The 22,055-nt window shown below is 36.7% G+C and overlaps 1 protein-coding gene across 3 annotated transcripts in view; it reads right to left on the reverse strand.

Moving 5' to 3' along the window:
• Positions 1-22,055, reverse strand: part of LOC109096391 (receptor tyrosine-protein kinase erbB-4-like) — a 293,046-nt gene that overhangs the window by 142,064 nt on the left and 128,927 nt on the right. For all 3 annotated transcript variants that reach the window (XM_042731733.1, XM_042731732.1, XM_042731734.1), the window contains exon 2: positions 7,426-7,577. In XM_042731733.1, coding sequence (XP_042587667.1) covers positions 7,426-7,577 — 152 coding nt within the window. The remainder of the gene's footprint in view (positions 1-7,425; positions 7,578-22,055) is intronic.

Raw genomic sequence — 22,055 nt, forward strand, 5'->3', positions numbered from 1 at the left:
CAACAGTGGAATGATGGATCTGACTGTAATGAAGGTGTCCATCAGGGCTTGTAGCATCATTAGTGTGCACTGTGAGGGGAGGATGTGCCCTGACTACAGCTCATACATCTTCCTGACACTCAGAGTCAGGACAGAGCCTGTGAACTTCAGCCTCCCCACTAAACACTGACCCAGCCATTATTAAACACATGACCAGCACAACCTCAGCAGTACTTTCCTGCTGTGAGGGGACGAGGGTCAAGCACATCACCTCCTACTGCACAGAGGAGTCAACTACCACAACCTGGGCTTTCTAGCGGTGTTTATTCTGACAATAAATGTGGAATCTTCAAACTTATAAATTGCATTTATTATGAATTACTTAAAAATGTAACTATAGCCTAATAATTCAATAATTATAGAATTCAATAATTAGGACTCCAAAACTTTTCCTTCCAGCAGTGATGGCTAGGATTAAGATTTGTTAAAAATAATTTCATAAGTTCAAGAATAATAAAACAATAGGTAAGGAGAAAAATAATAATAAAGTTACTGTCATGGTGACACTCTCTACAATTCAAACATTTGGGGTCAGTATTTTTAATTCAAATTTCACATCTTTAAACAAATTAATATAGAAATTAATAAATAGTTATTCGAGGATGCATTAAGTTGATCAAAGTGACAGTGAAGACATTGATATATATATATATATATATATAAATTTTTTTTTTTTTTTTTTTTTTTTTTACAAAATATTTCTATTTCAAATAAATGTTGTTCTTCTCAACTTTATTTTCATCACAGAATCCTAAAAAATGTATCATGGCTTCCACATAAATATTAAGCAGCAAAACTGTTTTCAAAATCACTAATAAGAAGAAATGCTTCTTAAGTGCCAAATCAGCACATTAGAATTATTTCTGAAGGATCATGTGACACTGAAGACTGGAGTAATGAATGCTGAAAATTCAGCTTTGCATTACCGGAATAAATTATATTTAAAATACATTAAACTAGAAACAGTTCTTTTAAACTGTAATAATATTTCACAATTTAAAAAAGAAGTTATTAGCTACAGTAGAAATATATGCCTACAAAGTATATATTCTCTATTGCAATTTCCATCAAAACTCTAAACATAATGTGAAACGGCTGGGAAATTGCTCATTCACTTATATATGTTTAGGAAATAGGCATGAAGGGCTGAAGAAGGAAGAGGTAAAGAATCTTGTTAGACTTTCTTTTCTGCCTTGTTGAGTGATATGGCACGTTGGCCTCAAAATATATCTGCTAGCTATCCACAAAACAGAGTTAAACCTTTTGCTGACAAACACTGACTGGTCCCAAACATATACAAACCAACTCTATAGTAAACCAAATGCTACAATGCTTTCCCCCTATCTCACTGTATCACTGTCTCTTCTTTCAGCTCAAACACCTGCTCTTTCTTTCTCACTGTCTCCTGAGGTGCTGTCGCTCTTCCAGAGCTGGACGACACTCATCATGACGGGAAGTGAGACATCCCTGACTGCAGCACTGCCGCGTGTGCCGGGCTTTTGTGAATGTGAACCTGTGCTGACATTCGCCGTAGGCAGGAGAAGCGAGGAGATGTTCGAGCGATCCATGAGCTGAGAAAGAGGTTTCTCTCTTCCTCTGTTTTTACATGCATGTGTGGGAGTGTTTATATTTCTTCCAAAACTCCATTAAACTGTGCCTGCATAAATATGAGGTAAAAAGATTCAGTCATTCTCAAGTTGCTGAAGGACCCAGATTTTACAACAGAATTGGAATGCTTATTGTACTAAAGTAAATATATTTATTAAAACATTGACATTTTAAAAACAACAACAACAATAAAACTAATACAATTTATTATTATTATTATTATTATTATTATTATTATCATTTTATAATTTATATTTTAATACTTCCTTCTTTTTTTACTGACATTTCAATAATAAATATAACATTAATATTTTATGATAATAATAATAAATATTAAATTAAATGTTAATATTAATTGTTATTAGATCAATATTAAATATTATATTAATAATAAATCCCCATCATTCCACTGTTCTGTATATTTTAGTTTACTAGTTACTGGTATAATAAACAGATGTTTGGTGCCCATAATAATAATAGAAAGAAAAAAATAAGATTTTAGATATACGTTCTTAGCCTCCATGTTGTGTATTTAAAATTCTTCAATGCATGGCAAGCCGTTGATTATCCCACTTATTCCATTCCTAGTATTGCTCTTTGCAGAGCAATATTTGACCGGAAGGGTAAAAATTACAGTTATTTTTGTCAGTTACGGTTCGTTAGCTCTAGCATTCTGCCACTTCAAATCAGACACAGAGATTAAATAGTGCGATGAGATCACATTTATTTGAATTAATTATAGCATTTATTTCAATTAATTATTGATTGATCGATCGAGCGATCGATCGGAGAGTGTGAGAGAGAGAGAGAGAGAGAGAGAGAGAGAGAGATGACAGTTGTGTGTGTGTGTGTGCTACCTGCATCTGCGCATCTCTCTACAAACAATTAATTACTTCAAAAACAGCAAAATTTTATCACCTTGTTGTTGAGGATTATAATGTAGCAATCTAGTGTCTAGGCTATTTTATTAATAAAAATCACAGCAAACCGCTAACAAATACCACTCTCTTTCACTTCATGTGTGTTAGAGCGAGTGCACCCTCTCCCTCTCTCTCTCTCTCTCTCTCTCTCTCTGTGTGTGTGTGTGTGTGTGTGCATGTTTTTGTGACATATCAGGACACAACTTTGCATAATGACATGGGTATGGCACAGGTATTACAACGAGAGGGTGACTTATGAGGACATAACCCATGTCCCCATTTTTCAAAACGCTTATAAACCATACAGAATGAGTTTTTTTGAGAAAGTAAAAATGCACAAAGTTTCCTGTAAGGGGTAGGGTTAGGTGTAGGGTTGGTGTAGGGCGATAGAACATACAGTTTGTACAGTATAAAAACAGTATAAAAACCATTACACCTATGGGATGTCCCCACTTTTTACAAAAACAAATGTGTGTGTGTGTGTGTGTGTGTGTGTGTGTGTGTTTGTGCATCAATTAAAGCAGCACATTAATATGGAACGGTGATTAAACTGAATTGGAACTACTTGTGCACTAAACGTTAATGCCAGCCCAACAGAATCCAGTATTCGACAGACCATGTAATAAAATAAAATATATAATAAGAATAATAACAACAATAATAATAATATTAAATATGTTCATGGTAACATATATACTGTAGAATGTATTTTCAATCATACTGTTTAATTATTGCTGTATTGCTTTTAACATTATTATATTATATTATATTATTATTTAATTTATAATGAATATTTATTATTCTATTTATTCATTGATTTATTGTAACTGTCAGTCAAGATATGAATTTCTGTGACAAGGATTTTTTTTTTGCACTAATTGCACTAATATTTTACACATTATTACCAAAGCAAATGAAATTCTCGTCCTCTCTCATGCTCCTTCTCTTTGCTCCCCTTTTAAGCCTGTCTTCGTGTCATATTAAAGTGATGGAAATGAACTTGAGAGTTTGCTAATTGCGATTGTCAATCCCATCTAGGCAGAGCTGAAAGACATGGGCTCCCAAACACTTCATCAGTCTTCATTAATATTGAAGGGCGCTGTGAAAACGTCTCTCCGATCACAGCTGATCTAATGCAGCATATGTGAAAAAACTACAGACATTACCATTACTCCATTAGTGTACTTTATTATGCAATTTTAGGAATTTAGAAACACTATTGGAACTGACTTTTACTCAATTACATTTCTAATGCAAAAATTACACTTTTTCCTGTATAAAATTTTATTTAGACATTCAATGTACAATCAGTATTTACATTACTCCTTGTCCATTTTACTGAGCTAACCAACCAATAAAATCCATTCCTAATTTCGACTTTTCTTTTACTAAAATTGGAAATCCATTTTATCATAAATTATAGGCTACGGTTGTGTAAAGACGTTTCATCAATCACAACACAGTCCTTTATTTAAAGCAATATATAACCACTGCTGAAGAAGGACAAAAGTCAGTGATGAGCCTATAAACAACAGTAATCATCTACTTTCTTATGAGGCTCTATTACTATGTAGGCAGTAGACTGTACAGTAGTTTACTAGGTTATTAAAAAAAAAGCTGGCAATGAATCATCTATTACCAAACAAATACCAAACATACTTTGTATTCTCTTGAAGTTTATGGATGTAAATTGTAGCTCATCTTCATAAGAATGAGTTGCATATTCTCAGGGTTAAATAGAGAACCGAGTATTCACAACCCACACAACAACGGCTGCTTAGACAGTATTTGCCAGGAAAGTCATCCTAAATATTCTCTATTCCAACGTAAGTTTTATTTGAATCAATATTTAGAGTCAGCAAACAAATAAGAAGTTTTTAGGAAGTGGAGGTGAATGTTTCTGACAGAAGCAACCTTCGGCCTATCCAAGCTCACAGATGCCTCGGGCTGTGAAAAAATATTGGAGGACATGGAGTTTCTTTCCTTTTGCAATTGTTTTATTTAGAATTTACTTATATAAGACTTAAAACGGCCGCAAATTACACAAAATTGTATGGTATTTTATGGTTATTCTACATTGATAATAATAAGAAATGTTTCTTGATCAGTAAATCAGCATATTAGAATGATTTCAGAAGGATCATGTGACACTGAAGATTGGAGTAATGGCTACTGAAAATTCAGTTTTGCCATAGCAGGAATAAATTATACTAGCTAAGTATATGTATTTGTAAGTATTTGAAAGATCTGCTGATCTGTTAAGAATGTACTGCTAGCAACGTTTTTATATGCTCCTACTCTAAATCTGTAAAATGTCACTAACAGTTGAAGGCCGGTGACCATTTAGCAAAGTCACATCAGTGCTACAGTGCCAAAAGATAACTTCCAGTCACTTCAGCTCAGGATCTGAAAGCTATTCTAGGAGCATCGTTGTTTTTTGGGAAGCCACTTGAACTGACTAGAACCGACAACATGAGAAAAGGGGGAAAATGCATAGAAAGAAAAAGAGAGACACTCGATGAGAAAAAGAAATGTGAAAATAAAAAGAAGAATGGTTCTGGTCTCTGTCAGGGCTCCATAGCAACACCGTATCTAGTAATATTTCCAATCAGACCTCACACTCCAGGCACTCTGCAGTATCTAATCTTCAGCCTAATGACATGCTGCCTTGTGGAAATATTTACGCTTTCCTCTTGGAAATGATAACCGGTTATTAACTCTATATCGGCTCATTAAATCCTGAACTAAGCATTTAATGCATTATATGTGATGGAGGGCCAAAAGACGGCCTAATCAAAGATGGTGGATCATTGCAAGAGGGTTTCAGTAGTTGGATTTCCATCCAAATGTTTTAAATATATTTGGGAAAATTCTACAAAAGAGAATGCAAAACATTGCACATTACATAGGAGCATCATGTTTATCTTTTTTATTATTTTTTTCTAGAGAAAGAGCATCTGTTTTGCAAAAAAACTTAACCTCCATCACAGCCTAGTGCATACAAATTTAGAGAGTTTATGCGAATATCAAGGGTTTAAATTCAGGTTTTCTTAAGCGCAAATTGAAAATGCGCATAAATGGCATGGAAACCGGGCAACTGTCCACTTGGACCATGCAAAACATCCAAGTCTTGGATGCAATGTAACCTTTGCCTTCAAAAGAGAAATGTGGAAATTTTAAGAAGGCAGAATTACAGTTATTCATCACATCGCAGGTTTAATTCATCAGCCCTGAAGGCACGAGAAGATGAACTCTGTTTACCACTAAAGCTATTCTGGCTGTTTTGGAAGTGGCCATCAATCTCCAGCTATCTTTAAAAAGGAAAGCATCAGTTTCAATCACCCAAGAGACGGCTAGTCAACTGCTGAAAAGATTTCTCTTCTCATTTTTGTCTCTTCAAGGTGAAGTTTTTCCCAACTGACGGAAAGACCCTGGGGAAGCGTCATATTAATGTTTTAAAATATTAAAAATCCTACACAAAATACACATGTGACTCCACCCTTTGCCCCTGCTATTGTTCTCAATTAACAAGTTCAATTAACCTGAGCAACTGGGTGCCTCTAGATACATCGAGACCTCATTGGCCTACAATGATGGCAGTCTAAATCTTAAAGCCTCTTCCTAGGAGTGATTTTCACGGCACAATATGATCCCCTATGGTGTGGCGAAATAAACATGAACTGGAATTGTTTTTAGATTGATGTCTAAGCACAGAATGTGTTCTTCTCCCTAACCATTATCCCATTGAGCCTGAGCAATAATATGACTCAGTTTATCAACCGCTTTTACTCTGATACCAGCAATCGCATTGGCCAATTACCTCAGTGGGAGGCCAATGTTTGCCCTGCACAGTTGCACAGTCTTCCTGACCTGCAGGGTGGATTTGTGTGTGTTTTCGACTCATCTAAAACAGATTCCAGAACAATTAGTAATGCAGAAAAAGACTTAAGAAAAACTGATGGACCTGCAGGGCTGATATCAGACGGGACAACTAGAAATGCTGTCCCACAATGTAATGAGGTGAGTCCACTAAGAACCTCTTTGGTATAGTCTGTTTAACTCTATTTGTAATAATTCACCTTAAAATGATAAGACAATAGTTACTACTCACCCTCATATCATGACATGCTGCTTTTTTCAATCGAAATATAAAGTCCATTGCGACCACATTTCTTAAACTGCAAAACTGACAAAAAATTAATTTGTGAAAGCATTTAAGCCTGAATCAATGAATCAGTGACAGTTTGGAGAAGCCAATCAGTCCAATTAGTTTTTGTTTTTGTGTACCATACTGACACTGATTTGGTAAAAAGATTTGACACAAAAGAGCAATTCACTCATGAAAAAGATCGTTCAGTTCTTTTGAATCTAATCTTGTTCACTAATTTAATGAGTTTCACTTATTAATGAGTGAATTGCTCTTTTGAGTCATTTTTTTTAAACGGTTGATCCAGTCCACGAAACTAATATGAATGCTTTGCTCACTGAAGTAGTGATGTGAAAAGATTCATTGAAAAGATTCAGTTATTATACTTGACAGGGGGAGGTCGCCAGTGAGGTCAGACTCTATCGTTTGTTTTCATCACTAGTGGCGTTTCAGTCACGAACAAACTTTATAACAACAAAACTTTCTTATCTTTTAAGTGGACAAATCATTCTCATTCCATGCACTTACAACTCACAGAGATCTCTCTCGTCTGATTTTCAGGATTGAAACTGAAACTGGCAAATAAATTATGGTAACTAATATACTAGGTGTAATTGTTACCTTGAAACTTTGACTCTGATATGACACAGAACAACAACAAAATCCAAGACGTCATGTGGAGACCTGTAATATCTCACACAGAGTACTTACCCTAAGAAAGGACAGGTCACGACTGCGATCGATGCTGGTGATCTCCAGGTTACCCATCACCACCTCGCAGTTCTCATAGTATTTACGTAGGGTTCGATACTGCTGGTCCAGGTCTGACAGAGTACTCAGTTTATTCTCTGTGCCAGGGCATACTGCAGAAAGAAAAAAAGAGAGAAAAATTACATTCTGATGGTGCAAACAACAGATGCAGGAACTGCTTGGCGCTATAGTCCATCCAGCAATGCAATTCAATCAGGCCTGAAGTCCCAGAAGCCTCTAAGACAGACAAGGAGCCTCCAGCCCCAGACGGACAACTTGACAAGTAATTAAACAGAGCCATTTCTGCTCATCAGACACCTTGCACCAATCAAAGACATTTGCCATCTGTTGCATCAGCTGCCATTGCCTTTGAGCCAAGACTGTAACCCTTCTTCTCATGCCTCACTGAACCACTGTCACAACATCCATGAGCACATCCACGCCTATCCCATGCCACTCGCTCTGTGGCCGCCAGAAAGACAGGCCGAGAGAGAAAGGAGAGTCAGCATATGCATTATAACACCATATGATGAGACTAACTGACAATGCAGCTATGAATCTTCCTATTATACTTTAAATATACAGCTACAGCTGTTTGAGTAATGTATGTTATGCTAGTTTCTTAACAAGCAGCAACAGAGACCATATTCATCATGTGCTCATTAACACACTCTCACAGAATGAGGGGGAGCCCCGCTTTATGTAGAATAAATTCACTTTTTCTAGGCCACATCTGCAAGCTTTCATTTTAAAGGAATATTTGACCCACAAATCAAAGTTTTTTCATCACCCCATATGACTTTCTTCATTCTGTGTCACATTTTAAAAAGTGTCCTGTTTGCTGTTAACCATCAGTCACTGAGTTAAACTACAGATCAGTCTGATTCATGATTAACCTGAGACCAGTTTTGGGATCTAGCTCAAATGATTCATTGAAAAGATTTGCCTCAAAAGAACGATTCGTTCACAACATTTTCATTTCTCTCATGAAAATACTGGGAAGAGTTTCACTAGATGTCGCGAATTAGTAAAACTGTGTAATTTTAGTAGTTCTAAAATACAGTGCACAATTCATATAGACTAACTTTATGATGTTTTATGGTGCTTTTGCAATGAAAGTGGTCAAAATTATTATTTATTTCTTTGTTTAAAACATTTTAAGGATACAAAAAGACATATACTTAATGCATTTTAAGAAAGTAAATATGATCATTTCAGATTTTTTGTTGTTTTGTATAAAGACTTTAAAGCTCTAAGGTTTTCATTAGTAATGAAGACGAGCACATAACCATTCAGTCTACCTCAGATTATCAGTAGAAAAACACAAAATTGTTCCCCTACTAAAAATACACATTTTGAGAAAAAGATAAGATGAAGAAGTCAGGTGTTAGACTTAGGTGTTTTCAATAACCCTTAACATGCATTAGAGCGAAGGAGGTATTATGAAAGAAGCTTAGAGGTAATAAACATTTATTGCACCCTCGGGGGCTCCGTTGTGAGATTACAGGTGAATAGTGGGATATAATTTTGTTAGGGAGGAGGTTTCATTCTATACCATATCTGACAGCTAACCCACTTTATAAAAGGCCACCAACATCAAAATCAAAAGGGAGGCAAAATATACTTTACTCAAATCACAGATTGAGCCACAAAACACGTTTTGCCACAAACCTACTTAGAGTTCACCAAACAATGGAAATAAAATGATGTCAGAATTTTTATTTCTGATTCTTTTTGAGCTTTAAATACCTGATCTTTAGTAGAGGTGTTGTGTGTTTCTGCTATGCTCTTTATACACACTCATTTTATGTAAATAAACCACAAGTAAACATCATGTGACATTATGGGAATACTTGACACTCATTGATTGCACACTACTTTGCCATGGGCCACAGCACGATGTTAAAATGAAGCACGTCTGCCTACAAGCCTCCTCATTTGTCTTTTTCAATAAAGAAGAAGATGGTTGTGCTGGAGATGCTGCCCCTCAGCAAACCTCCTCTCTGGCACACACAATGCCGACAACACCTAGAAATGGCATCTTTATTTCCAGTTTATGCCTCTGAATGCAGCTTGACTGAACTGTGTCTTGTATTTTGTTTTGTTTTTTGGATCATAAATGATGGATTGAGGCATGAATCTTAATTCTGAATTTTATATTATAATCAATGAACGTGAAGATTATCACTATGTCTGTGACTAGTCTGCCATTAGTCATGCAACTAATAAAATACTCCAGTAAGCATAAAAATACATAACACACCAAAATAATTTATTTGTTTGTTTGTTTCAGTATTGAGTGAATTGCTGTAAGTATATTTACAACATGTCACTCTCTTCACTCGTCCACAAGGCTTTGTGTCCATGATGCCTTAAAATGCAGCCTATGTAGGCAGCTCACTAGGTTTTGGAACAGGAGCATCTAGTAACGAATAAATGTGTGTTCATATGAGCAAATAACGTTTTCTATCACACCTTTTGAGTATGGGGGAAAGGTATTGTTCACTTTTATATTTTTGAACCCCAAAGGTGGCATTATTTCTATCACAAAGAACAGGCCTGAAAAAGTGGGCCTCCACAGTAAGAGAATAGAACATGAACAGCTCTTAAGCACAAAGCCTTGAATAGTTTTCTTTTTTTTTTCATGTATTTTCACAGACATGTGGAATAGATTTAAAGACCTCTCTAACACCCAACACCCCCCCCAACCCCCCCCCCCCCCCCCCCCCCCCAAAAAAAAAATATATATATTATTAACAAACAAACAAAAATGGAGATTGAAAATGGGTAGCTTTGAAACATTTTTATTTAGATCTTTATGAATTCCTTTCCTGATTCAATCCCACCACATGTCTAACGCATTTCACCAAAGAAATAAAATGCTCACTTTCCTTACTCAGTCACAGATACACAAACAAAACTGTTTATCATCCCCCCATTCTAACTCCTGCCGGCCTTGCATTTGTCAGGGAAGTGTGTGTATATTCAACATGACCGGAATACATAAAGCACTTCCTTATCACTGTGAAAGATACCTTAAAAGCTGCATCTGAAAGGTGCAGCCAATGGGAATTTAAACAGGTGAGTAAGTGCATGTTTACTTAAGACACATGATGGGAAATTCCATCATTATTTACTCACAGAGAAACATCTCAAATGTGTGAGACTTAACCCTGATTAAACCTTCTAAAAATTGTTTTTGATATCCAGTTTGACAAGGGACCAAAACATTTGCCAGCACACAAACAAAATAGCAATTTTATATCATTTGAGTTTCATATCACACCCACTAATAAACAACTTGCCATAAACATGACCTCCATTCTAATTAATTCCGACTTCACTCTTGTATATTTATAGATATTCTCATTGGAATTAAACGCTCCTCTATTAGTCGATGCATTTCATAAGTATTGCGCAAAATGACTTCATCAATGAAGAACGGGGGTTTATTGAACACCGATATAATCGAGAAAAGAAGTTGGAGTCTCTGATGCTTATTGGACCCACAGCAATGGCAGAAAAGGTCATGCCAATAGCCAGCAACTCATTGAGCTAAATAAAGTTGTAAATGTCACTTCCTGAGGTAAACATGGTCAATGCATTGGCTTAGAGGACGTGAGCTGATTGGAAGATCAGAGGAGCCGATCAGTCAGGTTTGCTCGCCTGTTAAGAGGGCATCTGGTGAAGGACTAAATGGTAATAATGACAGTCGTGATTGCATCTCTGCGTGACAGGGCTACGGTCCGGTAACCGTGTCCTCTACCATCCCAGTCACTAGTCTACGGGTCTGCCTTCTCCATATGGGACCGGCTGAAATTAGTATCATAAACACTTTAGCAGGCTGACTCGGCCGACTGAGCACTGGTGCTTTGAACTCGCCTGTGAGGTCAGGACACAGTGACATTAACAATTGTCCGAAGGCTTGTGCACCTATAAATAATAGGTTTATTACTCTCTGAAGCACCTGGAGAGACCATTTATCAAGTAAATGTCTCATGAAATGATCATGAAAATAGTATCGGATTCACCAGAGGGCTCAGATTAAACTTGAGTAAAATGTTTTAAACTGGTTTTGACTGGATGCCGTTTATCTGTCAGACCACTTTTTTGGTTTTAATAGCTTATTATGGCAGTTCACGCAAAAATGTTCACACAGAATAATTCACTCAAACATTATAATTCTGTCACTGTTTACTCACTCTCATATTGTTCCCATATGATTATCTTTCTACCAAGAAATAATTTCTTTTTTTACTTTTTTTATTTCTTTAAGAACGAAACTATAATAAAAATAAAAAAACAGAGTAAATACTAGAAAAAAAATCTTAAAATGTATATTATTTCAAAGCATTTAGATACACATAAAAAAAATGTATTTATTTACTTATGTATTTATAGCTGTGAAAAAAGGCAAAAAAAGACAGGTTGTATGTAACACATTTTTATTTTTTTTTATAATATTGATGCATTATCCCTTTTAAAAAAAGACAATAAAAGTAAAAATACAATTGATGACCATACTTCTAGGCCTATAGTATTTCTGTTACTGAAAGGGTTGTGGGCCTATTTTGAGAGGGATTTTTCATTCTGCAGCATATAGTCTGTCCCCAGACCATTTGCTTCTGACCACTGGCCTCCGGTGTGTCCTGGAAAAGGACAGCACAGTCTGAAAGCAAACAGGCTCCTTTATCTCTCTTGTTTTCTCTTTTCTAGGTCTCAAAATGTGAAGACAAAGTACTGGAGTTCACAGTGTTCTCATTCCAATGAGCTGTGCTGACCGCAGTCAATGCCTTATTACTCATAATCCCAAACGCTGTCTCATTGACACCAGGCAGAGAAAAAGACATACCTCTGTGAAAGAAGAATGTATCAGGATGGAAACTTTCAGCCTAAAAGGCCTCAACTTATTCTGACAGGAATTTGAAGAGAATACGATTCGGTTAATTGCATTTGCAACAAGATTGTATTGATTTTAAAGCATCTTTTATATTCTGAATATGTGGTCTTATATTATCATACACAGAGAAATACAGATTAACATTTACAATAAGCCTTTGTAATCAATGCAACTGAGGCATGAAGATACTAAGATATTCGAAAAAAATATTTATTTATTTATTTATTTATTCATCCATGGAAACAATATAATATATTATCATTTAAATTAATTTAAATAAAATAAAATAAAATAAAATTTGTTATTTCAGCATGATCATGGAACAAAAAGACACTGCTAATATAACCACCAGGCAAATATTGCAGGCAATTATGCTTAATAAATCAAGAGAATCAGACATTATGATTACAGCTGAAAAACAATTAATCATGGAGCCCTACGATTCATCTGAGGAGAACCAACAATTAACTGATTTGAGCTAGATAATGACACTACTGTCTTTTAGAGCTGCTTCATAGCTGAATCTGAACTGTCTTCAACTTAAACTGCGATAATTGATTCTGCTGTTTACCTGTTTATAACTGTGAAAATGCTTTGACACAATCTGTACTGTATAAAGCACTACAGAAATAAAGGTGACTTGATTTGACCTGACTCTTGTTTTAACCTGATCAGGACTTCTATGATAGGCAGATTCTTTTCAGGAGTCTCTCTGCATGGACAACATGGAGGAAAGCCACAAATCCTGAGGCAAAGAGACTGCTTAAACCAAGGACAGGCCCATATCCCCATCCTCCCATCTCACGGAGGCCCAAATCCTATTTTTGGTGATGTTGATCGAGTCATAAATCCATGTCATCCGCTAATAGCAGGAATATTTATTATCACAGGCCCATCACATGGACGCTGCAACCAAAGGCATTTAATTTGCTGCTGTATGGCAACTCTCAGAGTTTCAGAGCACTAGGTCATTGGCAATTAGAGAGTGCAAGAAATGTGCTGACAGCTGGTAGGAACTCAGTTTCAAAAGGCTGTCTTCGTGTCTGAGGAGCATTTCTGTTCTGTTTTCTGCATTCTCTTGGGCTGGACTATCTGTGCAGACATCAGACAGGTGTGACTGAAACCCTTCCTAATGGCTTTTACAGCACATTTACGGCAGAGGCGCCCCCGTCATCAATTACCCCCCTGCCAGCTCGGAGTGTTGCAGTGTATCCTTCATGCGGGAGGCTGTCTCATCCCTTCACGTGGCCTGTGAAATGAATCTTCATCTTGTAAGCGAGCACTCCTCATTAATTACATCGGCTTGAGCCTCCGGCTCCTCCCCCTCTTCCGTTTTCGTCATTTAAAAGGGGTAAGGATTTCTCTGGCTAATTTTTCTCAGGAATAGAATCTACACGAAAGCTGGGAGGGAAAGGGACATCTTTTACTACAAGGGAAAAGGAATCGCATGTGTGTGTATGTGTGTGTGTGTGTAATGTGGGACTGATAAGAAGGAAGAGGAGGCAGGGAAAGAATAAATGGCCCGTCGATGCTTATTTGGAGCTTCCAGACCAACTTCTTGGCTTAAAAGATGTTAGAGGCTCCCTAGTTCCAGATCTGCCACAGCAGAAAATATCCCAAAGGTAACAAGAAAATTCTGAAATGGATTTCATGCAGAAGAAGTTTTTCCACATGGCCAAGTTGAATATACAAAATCAATATTTTATGTGACAATACCTCATTGTAGAAAACAACTACATTTATATATAAGAAAATGTGAATGACACATGCAAACCTCGCTGCCATAAATGCTTTGGTGGTTGCCATATGAGATATATAAGCTCCACTATTTAGAGAAAAAAAAAAGTGTAAACCAAAGCGAATCAAAAGACAAGACATCAAAAACAAAACAAAACAAAACAAAACAAAACAAAACAAAACAAAACAAAACAAAACAAAACAAAACAAAACTAAACTAAACTAAACTAAACAAAACTAAAAAAGCGACGCAAAATAAAACTAAATTGTGCACCACTAATCGGAAACAAACAAACATTTCTCATCTCATTTATACTAGGTTACTAGTCCTTCAAAATTAGATAAACAGAATTCCCCCAGATCATCACGTCATGCAGAAATCCTTGCGCTACCACAGCACTAGGCAAGCTATTTGATGTAACACTAATCTCTGCAATCCATCACTGTAGACCACTCATGACAGGGTGGGCTATTCATCTGTCTTACAGCTTGCAAAACTGGGTTCTGACCAAATAACATTTCTATTCCCCCCTTATGCTAATCTCATCTGCTTGCCCTCGTCCAGGAAGGAAAAAAAAAAAACTGTCTATATCTCTATTATATTGAAGTTCCTGCAAGAAACCATCTGTACCTTGTAAAGCGGTCACTATGGCACAGACGAGTGAAGTGCAATCATCTCGGTTATCAGGGTTCTGCGTTATTCAGAATTGAACACTTTTTAATTTCAATCTAAATAAATTCCTGAATTTGAATTGCAACTGCAAATCGAATTTATACAAATACATATATTAGAAATAATATCATCAGTATATAATAGGATGATATCAATACAAATATGAAGCCAAATGTAGTGTTATATGAAGTCTATGTACGTTCAACTTTCTGTGGGTGTGGCCAACTTCATTTAAATTCAAACTCATGCCATGAAAGGGATTCAATTTCAAACCTTGCAGAAATAAAACATACGACTTCAAGACAAATATTCCAGAATCAGCAAACTCCCATTTTCCCTCATTGCGCTTTCTAATGGAAGGCAGAAAATGGATGAATGATTCTAGCATACATCACAACCTGCCTGAAGGCCCATTTCATATCATAGCCGTGAGCTTTACGTGTAAGAGACATCATGACAGATGGCTTTGGGGGTTACGCAAACGCTTTAATGAAAGTGGGATCTCATTGGTATCCCTGACCTCTTCCATCATGAACATGCAGAGTCAGTGCGGGATGACATTAGCAGTCTGAAAGTGAAGAATATTACTCCATCTCTGAGTCTTTCCACGCCTGAGCTCTGGTTGTTGGCTGTTTCCTTTTAATTTGTGTAGGCCTGTCTTCCTCATTATGCCTTGAATCGATTATAATTCGTTTTAATGCTGCGCAGAGAAATGTAAACTGCAAGTGGTTGGCATTTAAAAAGATATACAAACACTCAGCCAATGCAGTGGTGGCAGGAACAGAAATATAATTCAACTGAGGAGGCAATCCACACTTACATTAGGGGTGGGCACAAATTCAAACTGTAAAATATAATATATAAGGTAAGTAAAAGGGTTGGCTGTGTGATGAAGAGCAGGGCTAACAGTATGAGCTATCAGAGCCATCAAGGGAAAATACTGCTCTCTCAGACTGCTTGGCAATGCAGGCCCCCACTCACACTACCTCTGAGCTTTCAGCTCAACATTTTGGACCTTCAGACAGTGATCCTTGCTTTATGTTCTACCTTGGTATCACAAATTTGTGCGTGTCAAACAAACTGCCATACCACCAGTGAGCATCATTCCAGATTATGTTTTCTGCTAAAGTGATGTCAAATATACAGCTGGTTTGATCTACTTTCAGATCTGAGCTCACTTTATTTTTTTATTTTATTCTTATATTAAGAGTGAAATGTATAATTTTGGTGCATTAAAATTACAATTGTTTTTCAAGAATTGGCTTGAATTGATTGATTTCAAATATGTTTCAAAAAAGGTAACCCAAAACACAACTGTTGGGTATCAATGGGCTACACTGTTCATGCTGCATGTGCTTAATTCACTAAATAAAGAATCATTTGTTTTTGAGTCAGGCTATACTGTTCATGTTGCACATTTTCGATTCACTAAAAAGAACTGGCTCATAAGAATCATTAGTGAATCAGGCTACACTGTTCATGCTGCATCATGCTCGTAAGAATAATTCGTTTGTGAAATGGGCTTTTCTGTTTGTGCTGCATGTTTTTAATTCACTAAAAAAAGAATTGGTTCGTAAGAATCACCTGGTTGTGAATCAGATTAAAATATCCACATCTTTTCTTTTTTTTCAACCCTAACTCAATGGAATAAATTTTGCAATCACATTTAATACAGACTCACACTCTCAATTCAAGTAAAAAATGATTTTGCAACACTTGATACAGGCATTTTCTACTTAGGTACATTACAACAGTGTTATTTTCATGTATGCAGTTGAGTCAAGCCAAAAAATCAATATTTTCACTCAGTCCTACACAATTTCTTAAGACACAGTTATTATGTCTGCTCAAGCAGAATGCAATGCCATCTGATGCCACTAGAGGCCCATAAATTACAAAATTCACCTTTCATTTCCACACTATACCTTCATGGAGTGCGCAAACAAGCGAATCAGCTACCAATCCTGAAAATGGAAATTTGACAGTACAATCTGTATCTCGTGCAGAAACAGCCAAACCTAAGCTCTATAAATTAGCTTCACAAGGATAGAGCCGCTGAGGGAATATGGATGTGTTGTTATTGTTTGAAAGTGTTCATTACCACATCACCACAAAGAAGCTGCAGGTTAAAGCAATTATAGCTTGGCCCTTGTACGTACTGAATTGGAGAAATGCTAATTTGACATGTTATTACAGCCCAGCCAAAACATCACCGCCAAACATACCTGGGCAATTCCCTCTCGTTCACACTCTGCCTTGGTGTTGAATTACAGCAGGGTTGTGTAGGTGATATAGTAATGCAGGTCGAACAGTCCCTCTACATCTCCGTAACATAGGTAAAAGCTACGCAGGGCCAATTATTAATGACTTGTGTCTGCTTGGGAGAAACTGAACAAATAGGCTACGTGGTGCAGAAAGGAGATGCTATTGAACACAATGGAACAGAGTGAAAAGTCATTAAAGCATCGCGAGCCAAAGGAGAATGGGTTTAGTGTCTTCTATTTGAGCTAATCAACCATTTCTGAGAGGTTCAATCCAGTTCTAACCTCTACAGTTTCAGCTGTGTTAACTAAGTTCTACTGCAAAAAAAAAAAAAAAAAAAAAAAAAAAATCCAATTCAGACCTCTTATGCACAAGTCAATCAAGAAGGTCCTGCGAGTGTAAGGTGTTCTCAGGTGATACCCCAACCCAGAACAGACAGGAGAAATGTAGCACACATCTCAGAGGTTCTATTGGGCCCAGCTCTAATTTGAGGTCTCCTCTTGAGGCTCGCTGGTTGTGTTCATTGAGGGCTCAGGAGCTGCTAATTGTTTAATCTTCAAGGAGGTCAGTCTCCTCACTTACACAAATTAACCCAGAGCCTGGAGCCATGGGATATTAGGCCCTGGGCTTCTTTTCTGGCACAAATACAATTTTGCCACTTCCACAGCAAGAACTGACTGTTTTCACTTTGTTTTTGCATTTTCTGCTTCCTTCAATCTTGCTGACACTCCCACTTGCTTTATTCCCCTCTCACTGTTTTCCTATCAGGAATCGATACATCGCCTGGGACATGAGAATGAAGATGAAAGCTGAGTTGATTTCTTGGAAGACCGTGTCACTACTAATACAAGATGAATTGCTTAACTCACCGCGAGGAAGAAATACAGCCATTGATCTCAGAGGTGTTTGAGGTAATTGAATAGACTTACAGATCTCAGCAGGCAGCGGAACAGAGCAGTTCAGTTTGTGCGGCCTTTGACGGTGATGCAACAGCAAGGCCTTTCAAAGACCTCAGAGCACATCGGTGTACAAGACATTTTACAGTGGCAGCCTTGCCTCAATCGATAAAAGTGACCTGAACATCACAGTGTATGCTAATATCTTGTGCTTTGCAATAGCCTACAAATACTTGATGCATTTAACCAGGGCAGCACAACTACTTTGAGATTCCCCAGAGTAAAACTAACTCAGAAGTGAGACTTTTGGGGATCTCAGTAAGGTTGCATTTAAGCATCTTGATGTTATTCCTAAAGTGCCTCAGAAGACACACACACACACACACACGTTGATTTTTATGGTTTATGTGGACTTTCCATTGGCGCAATTGTTTTTATACTGTACAAACAGTATTTGCTATCGCCCTACACCTAAACCTACCCCTCACAGAGAACTTTGTGCATTTTTAGACCCCCCACCTCCAAAAAAACAAACAAATAAATAAATAAATAAATAAATAAATAAATAAATAAATAAATCTCATTCTGTATAATTTATAAGCCTTTTGGATTACGGTGACACTGAAACTGACCTCATAAATCACCTTCATCTTATAATACCTATGTCATACCCATGTCATTATACAAATTTGTGTCCTCATAAACCACATAAACATGCACTCACACACACACACACACACACACACACACACACACACACACACACACACAAATGAGACAGTTGTTGACATACTGTACAATATAGAAAATTAAAATGGATTGAACAATTTGATTACAGACTTTGGTATCTTGCATAATTGGAACACAGGCTAAGGAATTATTTCTTCTGAAGCACCACCAGAAACATATTAAACCACTGGAATTTATTCTCAGGAGAACATAATCTGAGAAACAGAAGCAGTAATTAATCTCCATTCAATTTCACTGCAAGAGAAACAGCTGAGATCACACTTAAAGCTTGTTCAGTGTTCTCAAAAATCAAAACAAAAACAAATGAAACATTTTCATTAACTGACTCCAAAATTTTCTTAAAAACAAATAAAAATGTAGTTTTAATCTTAAATACATAATCTATTGTAAAGTCTAAAGTTATTTAAAAAAAATAGAAATCCTGCTATGCAAATTATTAATTTCAGCAGCACAATACTAAAAACTACAACTAAAATAAAAACAGCAAAATAAAACTGAAAAAAAAAACTAAAACTATGAAAAAAACAAACTATAGTAACATAAATTAAAATATATTGTAAAATATTATAATATTAATGTAATTAAAATTAACTGTCATGAAGTGAAAACTACAGTGAGTGAAAAAAATGAAAAAATAAATAAAACTTAATTCAAAACAACAATAAACCTGGATCTGATTAAACTGGTCACCTTCTCACCTTTACGCAAGACCTGTTCACATTTTCTATTATCACAGCCTCTGTCAAAGCTGCCATGCTTCTGACCCATGAGCCCTTCAGCTCTTAGAGTTTATTTAAGGGGAAACATGACAACCTGCAGTCAAAAAAGTGGTTTAAGTGTTCTTTAAACATGCAGCCTTCCCTTCCAGAGGAACACCACAGAAAGCCCAGTGCAATCCGGGCCCAATCAACTGAGACAGGAGTGCAGAAAACCTTCTCACTGTAGAGCTGTCCTACAGTATCTACAACAGAAGAACAGAGGAACAGTGCAACTATCTGTAATCTTTACTGATTCCATCCTTATTTTAACCTTCTACCACTTCTGTTTAGAACCAGAGCTGCAGTAGGAAGTGGAAAATAAAATAAAAGTTAATTAATTAATTTCCAACTATGACTGTATGATTTTGAGAACCATCTTTTAACACTGAGGACAAATGAGGGACTCATATGCAATGATTACAGAAGGTTCAAACTAGAGCCCGACCGATATGTGTTTTTAGGGGGCCGATCCCGATCCCGATATTAGGGAGTAAAAAGGGCCGATATCGATATATCGGCCAATATTCTTTGTGTATATTATAGTACAGTACCAGTCAATGGTTTGGACACTTTCCCATTCATGTATCCAAACTTTTGACTGGTACTACATATAGAATACGGTATATACATCAACAGAATATATATACATAAACACATTTTTTTTAAATGATCACTCCTAAAATGTGTTGATCAAACACTTATAATGACATGACAAAGATATGTAAAGGAGGCAGGGCATTTAACAATTTAACAATACATTTTATTATCCAAAATGAGTCTAACATCAGTGCACTGAACAGTAAAGTTGAAGTTTATTCAACTTTATTTCAATTCAGTTCCATTCCAGTTTATTCTGTTGAAGTTTATTTCACTTCGGATCATTCATTCAAGGATTTGCGCTACTGTCTTCACACCATAGACTGTATAAAAACATGGACGTAGTGTCCGTGACGTCATCCGTATTCTGGTGACAACTCTTCTGTATACCAAATATTCTCGAGTCAAATGTGAGGTCACCCAACTGACAGCTAAAGCTTGGCCAAGATTGGGTGATGCAGCAAGACAATGATCCCAAGCACACCAGCAAATCTACAACAGAACGTCTGAAAAGAAAAGAATCAAGGTTCTGCAATAGCCCAGTCAAAGTCCAGAGCTCATCCTGAGTGAAATCATGTGGTGAGAGCTGTGCATAAACAAATGCCCACAAACCTCAATAAACTGGAGCAACGTTGTAAAGAAGAGTGGGCCAGAATTCTTCCAGAATGTGAGAGACTGATAAAATCATACAGAAAATGATTACTTTGAGTTATTGCTGCGAAAAGTGGATCTACAGTCAATTGAATCACAGGGTGTGAACTTTGTCACACATGGCTTTTCCATCTTTGCTTTATTTTGGTTAAATAAATAATGCCATGAGTGTGATTAGCCATGTGTTGTTGTTCATCTGAGGTTTTATTTTCCAAATTTTAAGACCTGCCAAGGACCAGAAAATATTTTATTATGTCCTGATATAAAACCATGAAATTCAAAAGGGTGTCCTAACTTTTTTACATGACTGTATATATATATATATATATATATATATATATATATATATATATATATATATATATATATATATATATAGTTTGTGTATTGTTACATATATATATATATATATATATATATATATATATATATATAGTCTGATGTCAAAGTAAATTTGTCTTGTTAATGTTATTTTTATTGGAAAACAAGACAAAAATATTGTACTGACTGAAAACCATTTTTAAAAGCCAGACTCAAACCTACATGGTTTATATGAGCACCGTGGCTCAGTGTGTCAGAGTACTAACCATGACTTTGACCAGATTCTACTTAAACAACGGATTAATGATGCACAAATTATGAAGATCTTGACACCTTTAACATCTGTAACAAATTCCACTCATTTACGAAAGCTTGTTGAACACACCAACATTAATGAATCCTCAGTCTCTACTAGAAGCAAACACACGTGTACCTGAAAGCAGCGTGAGGGTCTAACCTGCGTGTGCCATAATTGTTATATACCCCTTGGCTTCTGGCAGTTATGCTTCCTGACGTCAAATTAGGCACTAATGAAAAACAAGTCACAATGAATAAAGCTCAAGCTCAGCAGACCCTCCATCTGCCATCCACTATAATGAAGAGACTCCGAGAGAGAACTGCAGGATGACTTTGGAAACAAGCTTTGAGACAGAGCGGCAGAGAAAGGCAGAGACGGAGCTTTCCAAAGAGGGGGGCCGTCCGCTCCGTCTCTCACCGTTTCTCATTATACCAGCCCAGACACTTCACATCTGAGGCTCACACGGCTGCCAGAGAATGACACAAAATGAAGGACTACGAGCTTCAACTGGCCAGTTTTTATAACTCAATTTCTTTAAAGTGGGTTGACATGTGCTCTGACCTTTTATCATTGTCATTACAGAGATAGCACGTCTGTGCCTGAGCCTCAGCGGAGATATACCTGATCACACACGGTGCGACCGCTGCTGCAAAAACAGAACCGCATGTCGCTGTTTTTGTAGGGCTGACAGCCTCGTGATGCCTAATGAGAAAGTTGCCATTCTAGACACATGTAGTCTCACTCTTTA

Source organism: Cyprinus carpio, chromosome B9, assembly GCF_018340385.1.
Source record: "Cyprinus carpio isolate SPL01 chromosome B9, ASM1834038v1, whole genome shotgun sequence".
Taxonomy (NCBI): Eukaryota; Metazoa; Chordata; class Actinopteri; order Cypriniformes; family Cyprinidae; genus Cyprinus; species Cyprinus carpio.